The following is a 13,456-nucleotide window of genomic DNA, read 5'->3' on the forward strand; positions in this document are numbered from 1 at the left end:
GGAACACGTCTCTTACACCTTGTTGTTGATCTGCTCCCTGTAGTGCTCGGCACAACAGCGTGGTCCTGTTCTGGTGTGTCCATGACTGAGGCCATGGGAAAAGCAAAGGGAAAACCTGCACAGAGATGATGTTTAAACACCTCTAAATTCCTTATCTGCTCCGGCAGAACATCAGGAATCATTCAGGTTGGAAAACACCTCCAAGGCCATTGAGCCCAACCCATGGTCTGGTGAGGAGTGCCCAGGAACTCACAGGTTTTGGGAGACACTCCCTGCAAGGACACTTGGATTTCCCATCCCAAGCTGTGAAGAAATGGATCCAGAGAGAGTGTTCCAGGTAAACCCCTCGCTTTGCTCACTTGAGCGTCCCCACAGAAACCTCCAAAGAGATTTCGGAGAATGGGGACATTGTCCTTTATAAACACTCACACCAGTTCATAGAATGGGAAACAGCTTGTGTCCACCTGGAGAAGGGAAGGAGCCAGGGAGAGCTGGGAGCCCCTTGCAGGGCCTAAAGGGGCTCCAGGAGAGCTGCAGAGGGACTGGGGCCAAGGCCTGGAGGGCCAGGAGGCAGGGAATGGCTTCCCAGTGGGAAAGGGGAGCTTGGGGTGGGATGTTGGGAAGGAATTGCTGGCTGGGAGGGTGGGGAGGGGCTGGGCTGGAATTGCCAGAGCAGCTGGGGCTGCCCCTGGATCCCTGGCAGTGCCCAAGGCCAGGCTGGACACTGAGTCTTGGATCCAGCTGGGATGGTGGGAGGTGTCCCTGCCCATGGATGGGGTGGGATGGGATGGGATTTAAGGTCCCTCCCAACCCAAACCAGGCTGGGATTCCAAGACTGACCAGCCCCAGCTGCCTGTGGAGCACCTGATGCCGTGGTGTGAGCAGATGTGGCTCCAGCTGTGCAGGGCGGGTCTCAGTGCCGTGGGGCAGGGCTGGGATCCCAGCAGGCAGAGCTCCAGCAGGCTCCAGGAGGGTTTCTTTCCCCTGACACGGAGCGTGGGCAGCGCTCGTCATCCTGTCTGATCCCTAATCAGCGCTGATTCATGTTTACACTGCTGAGAACATCTCAGCTGCCTTCAGAAGGTCACTCCCAACAACGCCGCCGTTCCAGGCTCGCCTGGTGCCTGCAATCCTGATATCCTTTGAGGCAAACCAGTCCTGAATTCTCCCTGTGGGTCAGAATTCATTCAGCTGCTAAAATCAATGTGGTTTTCCCTGCTGGAATATCAGATACTGCACAGGAGAAATTATCTGTCACCCAGGAAGCCACAATTCCAGTGGGAGGTGTCCCTGGTCATGGCATGGAGCAGGAGGGTGTTTAAGGTCCTCCCAGCCCAAACCATTCCAGAATTCCAGGATTTTGGGGGAACAGTGGCCTTGTCACCTTTGGGATAAATGAGGTTGGTGGTACCTGCTGTGGTCTTGCTTCCCTGATTATCCTGAAAGGAAACCTCTCAGGAGAGGCCACAGCCACCTCCTGGTGTGCAGCTGCCTTTCCTGGAAATAGGGAGGGAATTGGAAATTTCCAGGAAAATTGCACCAGGGAAGGTTTGGATTGGATATCAGGAAGGAATTCTTCATGGAAAGGGTGGTCAGGCAGAAGAACAGGGGTGGAGTCCCTGTCCCTGGAGGGATTCCAAAGCCGTGTGGATGTGGCACCTGGGGACATGGGGCTGTGCTGGCCCCAGCAGGGCTGGGGGAACAGTTGGACTGGATGGGCTCTGAGGGCTTTTCCAGCCTTAAAATCTCTCTGACTCTGGAAAAGGAGCAGATGGGATGCTCCGTGCCCGAGTCTCCTTCGCACAGGAAGGTTGGACATGCTCCAGGCTCTACCTCGAGCAGGTGCAAGACCTGGCAATGCTCCTCAGCCTTTCCCAAGCAGGACCTTGGAGCAGAACCTGGGATCAGAGCACAGAGCCGGTGGCCAGGGAGCCGAGGCTGAGCTCCTGCCAGAAGGACCGCCAGGCTCTGGGGATGCACGGGGCCCGGGAGAGGCAGGGGAATCACATTGCTCCTGCAACTGGGGCTTGTGCAGCTTCTGACTGCAATGCTGTGTCTGCTCCTGATGGAAGGGCTCCAAAAACGATGTTGACTAATTAGAAAAAGTTTAAGGAAGAGCCATATGAATCATTAAAGCTTCAGCAAACACGTCTTTTAGCAAGAGACTCCAAGATTGAGATAAATTCAGGTTCTTAGAGAGAAGGGACGGTTTTCTCTCAGCCTGGAGACAGCAAGAAGGACAACAAAGAATTCCCAACATGTTTGTCAGTCAGCACACGAGTGTACAGCAAGATTCCCTGGCTGGAAGTCATGGATGAACCCATCCAGACTGAAAAAGTACGAATTAACCTGCAGACAGGGATACAAACTCCTGGTAGCCCTTCCCTGACACGGAAAGAACCACAGCAGGGTCCTTGTTTGACAGAGGTTTTATCCCTTAGGAACAGAGACCTTCTCTGGAAATGCACAGATTCACAAGCAGGAAAAGCTCCAATCACCCAAATGAATGACTTACAGATAAATCCACCCGAGCAATGTGTTCAGCCGAAGTGGTCCCAGTGATTGCATTGGTCATCCCCCGTTTCCTTGGCTGGTTTTCCTTTGCTCACCCCCAGGCTGGGTCTTCCCAGGAGATGAAAAAGGAAAAGCCCTCAAAGAAGCTCTGGGGAAGAACATCCACCTCAAATGGATGGCCCAGGCTCCTGGCTTCATGCACAGAGCTTGGATTCAATATTTTCACTCCAAAGAAACTCCACTGTGAGGGAGAGGGGCCTTCACCTGCCCGGTGAAGCTGCACCGTTCACGTGAAGAGTACTGAAACCAGCTCCATGCAGGAATGGAGGAGGAGCCACAGGAGCAGGACTGATATCCAGGAGGGCAATACTGATACAGGAGGGTTTGTACCCCCTGTGAGACCCCGGCAGAGCGGACACGCACTGACCTCGGACATCTGCGGGAAGAGGCTGATGGCCAGGGGCAGGGCCAGGCCAAAGGCAGCGAGGCACACGAGGCTTTGGACCGGGAGAATCATCCGGGGACGGGACCTCAGGAGCGAAGTTCTGCAAGGGAGAGGCTTGGTTAGAGAATTCCATGGACAGGGGAGTGCAGGACATCATCAGATGGACACTGGTGCTCACCTGGGCCCGCTGCACCCCTCTCCTCACTGGTTTCGGGCCCTTCAGAGAATCATGGAATGGGTTGGGGTGGAAAGAACCTTAAAGATGATCTGATCCCACTCGCTGCCATTGCAGGGACTCCTCCCACCAGCCCAGGGTGCTCCAAGCCCTGTCCAGCCTGGCCTTGGACACTGCCAGGGGTGGACACCTCTTTCTTAGCAGGTCACCACCAACTGCAGCCACACACAGCCCCCAGTTCCAGCCATCCCACCCTGGGGCAAGGCAGACGAGGTGACCCGGCCACAGGTGTCACCTGCAGCAAGGTGGAGCTGATGCCCAGGGGGCAGAAGGAAATCAGGGCCTTCAGAGACACAGGGAGCTCTGGGAGCTTTGGAAAAGACACTGGAAAAGGCACAGCTTCATCAGTGGGGTCATAAAGCCGTAAACTTGACAATCCCTTAATTTGTTAAAAATCCAACATCCGCTGTGGGTGACGAGGATATTTTAGCATTTGCTGTTCCCAGGGGACTTTATGGGTTCAAAACTTGTTAACAGCAAACACCTGAAGATACCTGCAAGGTCAGGGTCTCATAATGACCCAAAAGGATGGAATTTACACCGGAAAACTGGGACAACGTTTGGCTGGTAGAAGCTGGTATATTAAATATATTCCAGGAGACAGGTCCTCAGGCAGCTTACCAGTGTTAAAGGGGAAAATATAATTCCTGAGGGATTTATTCTGGAGCCGTTTACAAAAAGGATCCCTATCCTTCAAGTGAAAAAATTGGGAATATAAACCAACACGTTGACAGTGAGTTTTGTTGGGGTGTTCAGTGTGTATGAGCAATGTGGAGAGGGAGCGGATTTGCTGCTGGGTTATTTAGGATCCAGGGAAGGGCTGGAGCTGGGCCAGGGCAGGGTCAGTTTGGATATCAGGGAAGGTTCTTCCCCCAGAGGATGCTGGGCACTGCCCAGGCTCCCCAGGGAATGGGCACGGCCCCGAGGCTGCCAGAGCTCCAGGAGCGTTTGGGCAGCGCTGCCAGGGGTGCCCAGGGTGGGGCTGTTGGGGGTCTGTGCAGGGCCTGGGGTGGGACTGGGTGATCCCAGTGGGTCCAGCTCAGGATATTCCACGATTCCATGATCTCCTGGTGAACACCTTCCCTCTGGGGTGATCACAGGAGCGCTCCTTCGGTGAGGGGAGGTACCAGAGATGACACCAAGCCCTGAACATCCCTGTGGTGACATCATTGGGATGAAACCATTCCCAATCCATAGTGCACCATTCCCAGGTGCCAGCCAGCCCTTCCAGCCCAGGGCCTGTCCCTGCCCTGCCTCGGCACGGCCAGCCCGGGTTTGCAGCCAGGTCAGACCCCAGGTCACCCCAGCCCCTTGCTCCACGTCCAGTGCCAGCTCCAAACACACCTGGGGGAGCCAATGAGGGGGAATTCATCCCCTGCTCCTGCCTGGGCACACTCAGCCTCCTCGCCTTGCTGAGAACTGCCTTCATCTCAGCAGCTTGGGGGAAGTGGGGAGGGCAAACGCTCCAGAGTTTAACTCCTCCAACAGCGCAGCTCCTCGCTAATAAGCTCTCGAGACGGAGTTGATCCTATCAATTTGTGCTGTGAAAGTCAAGCTTCTGTTCTCCAATATTGAGCTGCTTTGTGCTGCACTGAGCACGACTGAATCTCAGATTCTCTCAGAGAAGCCTGCAAGGCTTTGTCCAAGCAGGAGAGCAGGGTACCAGTCCAAGCAGGAATGGTTTCCTGTCCAAGCAGGAATGGTTCCCTGTCCAAGCAGGAGAGGTTACCTGGTCCACACCCTTTAACACCTGTCCCATTCCAGGACTGCCCTGGATAAGCTGGGATTATCCCTGGGATGCACAGGGGCAGCTCCTGGAGCTGGTTGTTCTCCTGCTGGAGCTGCTGTGATCCGTGAGAGCCCTCGCTGGGGCGATGCCAGGAGCAGCATCCTCCAGGCCTCCCCGGGGTTCAGTTTAGAGCCAAGGCATCACTGCTGACACCACCCCTGATATCTTAATTTGGAGCTGCACCCTCTGTAATTACTGCCCTGCTGGGGACCTGATAATCACCCAAGGAAAACCTCAACCAATTTAAAATGATCCCGGGTCCATCCCCCAGGTGTGACTTGCAGGGGTGCCTCCAACTCAGGCCAGTTCAAATTACAAGGGCCGACCTCCTAATTAGGAAGAGTTATGGCTTGATCTAAAAAGGAGAGCAGACTAATTAACACATGTAGTGTAATGTCTTAATTGGGATTCAGATTGGAGAATTTGTGCGGTTCAGAATAAATGACTCATAATTAGTCAAGAGGTCCAGTTTTCTTCTGTCCCTGGGATCCCTGCTCCCGACACAGAGCTTGGAAGGATGGGAAGTTAAATATTGCATTTTGTGAGCTGTCAGCTGCAAAGCAAATCCCTCTTTTCACCCATTAACCCCCCGTCGGAAGGGAATGATGAGGAGCTTCCAAAGGGTTTCACTGCGGAGGATCAGCACAGATTGAAAATAAATAGAATTAATATCCACGTGGTGAAGAGGGATTTCGTTCACAACACTGCCCTGTGTGCTCTGCCAAAGGCGTGGGTCAGGGAACGGGCAGGGCTGGACCTTCAGAGCCCCCCGAGAGCCCAGCTCGGGCAGCTTCTGGAGCCTAACAAATCCCAGGATGAGTAAGGTTGGGAGGGAGGTCACCCAGCCCAGCCTCCCTGCTCAGGCAGGAGCACAGAACTCAGGGTTGTGTCCAGATGGATTTTGAGTACCACAAAAAATACTCAAAAAAGAGATATTAAAAATTGGATTGCTGAACATCTCCAGAGATGTTCCAAAAGCAAGTGAAGGAGCCTGATTTGTTCACAAGAGCAAAGCCCATCCCACCCCACCACAACTGTGCAGAAGTATTGGTGCTATTTCACGGGAGAACAGGAGTTTTAGAGGCTTCACCCCACACACAGGACAGGAGCAGCTTTGGGACTAAACCCTGGATTGGATAAGACAGCAAGGAATTGGGAAGTTTGCACCAAGAGGTCTCACGCCTGAAAGCTGCAGGAGGACAAGAGAATCCTGGAATCATGGAATGGCTGGGCTTGGAAGGGACCTTAAAGCCCATCAGGGACAGTTCCCACTGTCCCAGGCTGCTCCCAGCCCTGTCCAGCCTGGCCTTGGGCACTGCCAGGGATCCAGGGGCAGCCACAGCTGCTCTGGGCACCCTGTGCCAGGGCCTCCCACCCCCACAGCCTGGAATTGCTTCCCAAGGTCTAAACCTCCCCTGATCTAAACCTCCCCTCCCTCAGCTCGAGACCATCTCCCCTTGTCCTTTCACTCCCTGCTCTTGGGAAAAATCCCTCTCCAGCCCCCTTTAATATCAATATTTTGTGGTGCCTAATTTTAAAAGCCAACACTTTTGCTCTGTCTCATCAGCATAACTGATCCATGTTTCTCCCCTGACCTTTGGATGGCAAAGAAAAAGAAATTTTGCAACACTTCCCTCCTCCTCTTTTTCTTCAAGCTTTGTTCCTTCACTCCTTCAAACCCCCTAATGCCTCTTCCTGCTGCAATTTCCCTTTACAAATTTTGCTGAGAGGACACTGCAAGAGGCAGGAAGACGCTGGGAATGCTTAGGCTGAGTGCTGAGGGAGGCACCTCAGGCAGCCGAGCCCTGGGCTCCCGTCTCCCGGTGTCCGTAGGTACAAACACACACAGACAGTACATCTGCTGCGCGGAGACAGAGTGTTGTAGCTCTTGTAAATACACCTTCATTCAACTTTCATCACATTGTTCATTAGTGGTTTAAATTTTGCATAATTTGGCAGCTGCCTCTGGCGTTTTTCAGGAGGTGCTGTAATTTATTCCATATGGAAGTCAGGCGCTGCACTCCGAAGGAGTTATCGGGTGCAGTGAACCAGGGCTGTATTTGTCGGGGAGGAGGTGTCAGATGCTAAACTAAACATGACAGGAGTGAACCCGAGTCTCCCAGCTGACAGATTCTGTGGGGTTTCTGTGGTGTTTGCTATAAACAGGTTCAGAGGCAGTGCAGACACCGCGAGACGCCGGCGCCGCCGCGGGGCACGGGGAGCGCCGGGGCTGGAGCCCGGGGGATCCCGAGGTATCCCAAACTCTTCGGAACACCCCTCTCATGTGCCAAGGAAGTTTGGGATGCCAGATCCCCATTCTGCCAGGTCTCTCTGCTCTGTTCCCGAGCTCTTCTCACTCATTTTGGGTCATTTTGGGAAATCTGAGCTCTACCAGCGACCAGCAGCTCTGCTGCCCCACCCAGCCAGGCCACCACTGTCCCCAGCCCGGAGCTCCAGCCCTGTGCCCATCCAGAGGACACAGCAGATGCAAAACAAGGGAGGTTGGGGGATTTTTGTGCTTGATTGACACCATTAAAGGAGCAGTTTCCGTGTTTACTCCGGGAACAGCCCCAGCAGTGGAAGGTGTCACTGCTGGCAGCTGCTGAGCCCAAACAAACTTCACCGAGGGCTCAGCCGGATGGGGACTTCACAGGAAAAGCACCTGTGGGAACATCCTGCGCTCACTGACAGGGGAATATCTCCAGGAAAAGTCCATGGACACCAGGGCCAGGAGGGCCTCCTGCCCCAGCCACAGCTCTGCAGTGACAAACACGGTTCAGGCTGAAGAAAATGCCCTTCCAGCACCACAAACCACTGGCTGAGCACTGGCCAGCCCCCAGGAAAATCAATTTTTCCTGGTGCCACTGATTTAGCTCAGCCAGAGCAGCTCAGCAGTGTTGATCCAGCCTGGGAGCACTCAGATTTTATGGGATTTACAGGAAAACAGGCCTAGGAACTGCTGCTTAAGGAAGATTGGAGATGAGGAAGAGCAGAAATGCTCCTCTCCTGTGGACACAACTGTTCTGCTCCCGTTTCTCCCTCAGCTCCTGCCCATCGCCAGCAGTTCCAGCTTTGTCTCTTCACAAACACTGCCCAGCCAGCTCCAAGCCCTTCTCCAGTGTATCCTAACATTCCCGAGCTCTTGGAACCTTCTCAGCCCTGCTCTGTGCTTCAGACCCTCTGAAAGGTCTTCTCTGAGGGGCACAGAGCAGGTTTAAGATAAGGATGTAAGAAGAGCTCAGGTTCTTCAGTCTCCACTCAGAGATCCCCCAAAGCAGACGCTCGTGATGGACTGAGCTTCTCCAACTCTTGGCCAGGCCACAGGAGCCAAAAATTTGGGCTGTCCCACCACAGAGCTCAGACTGAGGCTGCACTTAGACCTGGAGTGTCCCACACAAACCAGCTGCAGGACGGGCTGCAGCTCTGCAAGGAGCAGGGGCCTTGGATGGTGGCTGGGAGCAAACAGCTCCACTTCCCAGATTTCACTGTAATAACCAAACAAAGGAGTGTCTGAATAAAGGGAAATAGAGATGAAGAGTCCAACTTCCTGCAGTGGAGGCAGCTGTCCCCACACCTGTGTGACACGGGGGCACCAAAGAATTCCCACTGTCAGCTCTGTGCCACGGAAGAGCCGCCCTCATCCCACAGACATGGCCAAACCAATATTTTTCCGTGTTAAAGTTGCCAGCACAGATATTATTTATAAAACTTCAATGAGAATACATCTGCACAAAATAACTGACACCGTGTTCCCTGCATGGCATATGCAGGCTGAAAATAAACATTGATTCTATATGTTCCCTGCTCCAACAGAGCGTCCAAGCAGCAGGAAATGCATGAAACATGGGGAAAGAATGGGAGCGCGGCAGTGGGAGGGAACATGGAATTACTTGGAGAGCAGGGAAGGCGGCCCCGGGAGTTAAAATACACAGCAGGCAGAGAGACGAGAGGAGCCAAGAGAGCTGAAAAAAATGGCACAAGAGACGGGAGAGGCAGCTGGGGGAGTTAAAACATGCAGATGGAGAGATGGCTGGGAGAGAGGAAAGACCTGGATCCGAGCGGAGAGACGCGACCGGGAACTGGCCACTTAAAATAAACTTTGGGAGGAACGAGGCAGGGAGAATTCCTGGGATCTGAAACCGCTGCTGGGAGCAGGGGCTGGGTCCTGGAGGGGTGGGAGTCCCACCCAGCTGAGCTCCATCACCCACCTGGGACCACACCAGGCACAGGAATTGTCCCCTCCTTCCCACATCCCAAATGCCATTGGAAGAACATCCCCTTCTTCTCAAAATCCCAAATGCGAATCCATTGGAGGAATCATCCCCTCCTTCCTCAAAATCCCAGATGCAAATCCATTGGAGGAATCATCCCCTCCTTCCCGTATCCCAAATGTAAATCCATTGGAGGATCCAGGCTGTGACTCCTCATTCCAGCTCTCCAGCCTCCAAATAATGAGTGACATGTTTGTCCTTCCCATTTATAGTCCCTATAGGGATTTCCATAAATAAATGGATAATGCCTGTCTGGATCTCACCCCCATTAAAAATGCCCTCCTCCAACTCAAATCCTACTAAATTCAACAAGTTACACTTTTCCCCAAATGCTCCAAAGCTATTTTTCCCCCAAATGAGCTTTCACCTCTGCCTGAAGCCTTTGGGAAGGTCTGTGAGTTGACTTCAGATCCCTCCCCGTGTCCCAAGGGTGTTCCAGAGGTGCCACCACCTGCAGCAGCGTGGCCAAGCCACACCTCAGTCCCCATCCCTGCTGTTTCCCACTGCCAGCCTTCCAGGAATCCAAGGATATTTGATGGCAAAGGAAGCAGGCACAAAGCTCCGGGGAGAATTCAGGCAGGCAAAAGCAGGGCCTGGGTATTTTTGTACCCACGGAGTTTCGTGGCAGTGAGAAGGAAAATTTTCTCTCCCAAACGTGAATGAAGTCTTTCAATCAGTTAAAATGATGATTTTTTTTGAGGGCAACCTCCTGTAAATGCACAGGTAAAATCAGTTTTAGTAAGGCCTGCACTGAGCACAGGTGCATTTAGCAGAACTCACATCAGCCCAAGGATTTACGATGCCCCCAAGGACAAAGAAGCGATTTATTGGTGTTATTTTGCTCCAAAGGATGGAGCAAATTTCACCATCGGTTTTGCTTTGCCCCCAGGTGCCAATCTGATTTTACTGTCAGGTTCACTGCAGCTTGGGGATGCCCCAGGATGGGCCCTCAGCGTGTCCTGCTGGAGACAAACATTTCAAATAACAACTCAGAGAGGAGTTTTTTACAAATTTCTCTGAATTTTTGGCACATGGAGGATTTGATCTGTGGGTACCCAGCAAAGGTCCTCTGAAGCAATGAAATCATTTGTCCCATTTGGGTGTTGATCTTTTTTGGGATGGTGAAATGGGAACCAGTTAAAGCAGTGGGAACACACAAAACCACCTCGATGTACAGCCTCAGTTCCTACACATAACTCGGAGTAAGCCCCGAGTAAATTACTCCAGAATAAGTTACTCCAGAGTCAGCAACTCCAGAGTAAGGCACAGTCACTCCCAAGCACATTCCCAGCAGATCCCACAGGGAAATCACGGCTTGGGGACCGTGTGGGTGACAAAGGGACTTGGAGCAGGGAAGAGGCTGCAGAGATTTTGTCCAGGAGGAGAATGAACAAAAACTCAAACATTTTGCACAAAATTAGGGGGGTGGAATCTGCTCCTCATTGGAATTAGATGGTCTTTAAGGTCTCTTCCTACCCAAACAATTCCATGATTCCATGACCACCTCTGGCTGAACACCAGCCGAGACCTTTTAACCTCTGACGTTTGCTAAGTGGAGAGCTGAAAGTCACGGACAGTTTTCCACTGACTCCAGAGGGTTTTGTCTCCCACTGACCTTGCACAATGGGCTACTCAAACTGCTGGGGTGACAGAGGTGAGTCAAAACAACCACGTCAATATAAAACTTCAACAAGCTGGACATTGCTCCAAAACGATGCAATGTGGCAATTTAAAAAGCAAAAAAATTGGTGGATGAAATTTGAGGGGGGACCTTGTGGCTCTGCACAAGTCCCTGACAGGAGGGGGCAGCCGGGGGGGTCGGGCTCTGCTGCCAGGGAACAGGGACAGGAGGAGAGGGAACGGCACCAGGGAGGGTTTAGGTTGGATTTGGGGAAAATTCCTTCACGGAAAGGGTTGTTAAGCATTGGAAGGAGCTGCCCAGGGGTGGAGTCCCCATCCCTGGAGGGATTTCAAAGCCCTGTGGATGTGGCCCTTGGGGACATGGGGCAGCGGTGCTGCTGGGGGTGGTTGGACTTGATGACCTTGGAGGACCTTTCCAACCTGAACCATTCCATGATTCCATAAAATATCAATGCCAACGCCCACTGAGGACCTCTCCCCTTGGGAATCCCCCTTCCCCTCCGGCAGCACTCACTTCTCCAGCACGGACATGATGATCGGAGGTAGAACCAGTATAGGCATGGGCAGGACCACCCTGGTCAGGGCTGTTTCCAGCAGGGCCTGCAGAGCAAACACAAACAAACACATCCAGACATCCCAAACAAACCCAGAACGGACCTGCTGGGCTCAGGAACGGCTCTGCTGGGCTACTTATGGGAATGAAGGGATCAGCGGGCACTTCCAGCTTGGCCAGGAGCTGTTTGGTCACAACATTCCGGGTCACAAACCCGGCAGAACAAACAGAGACACCCAAGAGCTTCCCTGATTCCACCCGATGCCACCGAAAGCGTCCAAACACCCCAGCACAATCCCACACACACCTGGCAGGGCTGCCTGCAGGGAGGAAGGGAGGTGGGACAGCTGCCTGCAGGTGTTGTAGGGGAGATGTTGTAGGGGAGATGTTGTAAGGGAAATGTTGTAGAGGAAATGTAGGGGAAATGTTGGAGGGGAAATGGAGGGGAGATGTTGTAGGGGAAATATCCCAACAGGGGCTGAGCAGCAGCTTCGACCCTTCCTCCCCAAGCTGTGTTGATTTCAGCTCCATGCTGGGGGAGTGCAGCCCCTCACTGCTGCTCCAGGGACTGCTTTTAACCCCTGCTGGCTCCTTGCAGGGCACTGTGACCCACGGGGCTCTCCTCTCCCAGGAAAACCCCAACCACGGAACTTGCAGCTGTCCCTCCATTGATCCTTCCCTCCTGGCCAGACTCACCAGAAGGAGCCAACAGAGCAGCAGGATCTGGATTTATTGAGGCCCAGAGATCTTCCAGGGCCTAAAGGGGCTCCAGGAGAGCTGCAGAGGGACTGGGGCCAAGGCCTGGAGGGCCAGGAGGCAGGGAATGGCTTCCCAGTGGGAAAGGGGAGCTTGGGCTGGGATGTTGGGAAGGAATTGCTGGCTGGGAGGGTGGGGAGGGGCTGGGCTGGAATTGCCAGAGCAGCTGGGGCTGCCCCTGGATCCCTGGGAATGTCCAAGGCCAGGCTGGACATTGAGGCTTGGATCCAGCTGGGATAGTGGGAGGTGTCCCTGCCCATGGATGGGGTGGGATGGGATGGGATTTAAGGTCCCTTCCCACCCAAACCATTCCAGGATTTTATGTCACAGGGATTTTATGTCCCATCACAACAAACCCCCAGAGAGGGACAGAGGGGTCACACTGAGGATCTGCCCCGTTTTACATGACAAAAACCAGGATTAACCCGTCCAGGAAGAAGCACTGGGATTGGGTGGCAGCTGAGCAGAAGTTCCCAGAACTCCCAAATTTTCCGTTTCAGCTCCACCTTCACTTATAATCTTTATTTTCTCTTGCAACCATCAGGATGGAGAGGGGAAAGCAGGTCCTGGAGCCAGCTAATGGAATTGGGGAAAACTGGCTCCAAGAAGTGTCTTGGAGCACTTCAACAGATTGTTTGAATCCCCCTGTTAAACAACAATATGGAGAGGCATTAGAGATCCCCCAGCTCCTGCCGAGGACTGCAGAGCCGTGCATTAATTGCTGTCTCTGGAGTGCCTCAGGAGCCTTGGACAGAAGGAGGGAGGGAAATGCCAGCATTATATTATTAACTCCTGTGCCTGGGCGTGTGCTGGGTACAGCTCCACGTCTCACTGAGAGCCCACTTGGAAACAACAGCTCAGGAGGCAGAACTGCTCCGAGGGATGGAGAGGGAACAGCTCCAGGCACGGAGTGGGTCCCGGGGAAAGCAAACCAGGTGTTAACGAGGGTAAAACCACCTGGCTGCCCTCACTCAGCTTCGGGTGGCAGCTTTAATGCAGGTTTGGCAGGGGAAGGGGTGAAAACTGCTCAGCTCAGAGCCTGAGCCCTCCTCGTCTGGGAAAAGGTGTGAGGGATCTCTGCTGGGTACTCCACAAGGAACTCCTGTGGAAGCACCAGGCACAGGATCTCCCCAGGGTCAATCTGAGCCCCTCGAAATCTTTAAGGCCAGTCCCCAAATTTCCCCACACGACACACGAGCCCTCTGGAATGCTGCTCTCCTCCATTCCCAGCTCTTTAAGCCATGGATTCCAG

The 13,456-nt window shown here is 53.4% G+C and overlaps 1 protein-coding gene across 1 annotated transcript in view; it reads right to left on the reverse strand.

The window, feature by feature from the left end:
- Window positions 1–13,456, reverse strand: part of LOC138110157 (rab11 family-interacting protein 5-like) — a 128,636-nt gene that overhangs the window by 15,621 nt on the left and 99,559 nt on the right. Inside the window, exons 14-15 of the mRNA XM_069014879.1 lie at window positions 11,410–11,495; window positions 2,942–3,059 (exon numbers count right to left, since the gene is read on the reverse strand). Of these exons, the coding sequence (XP_068870980.1) occupies window positions 2,942–3,059; window positions 11,410–11,495 (204 nt within the window). The remainder of the gene's footprint in view (window positions 1–2,941; window positions 3,060–11,409; window positions 11,496–13,456) is intronic.

The sequence above is a fragment of the Aphelocoma coerulescens genome, chromosome 4 (assembly GCF_041296385.1).
Source record: "Aphelocoma coerulescens isolate FSJ_1873_10779 chromosome 4, UR_Acoe_1.0, whole genome shotgun sequence".
Lineage (NCBI taxonomy): Eukaryota > Metazoa > Chordata > Aves > Passeriformes > Corvidae > Aphelocoma > Aphelocoma coerulescens.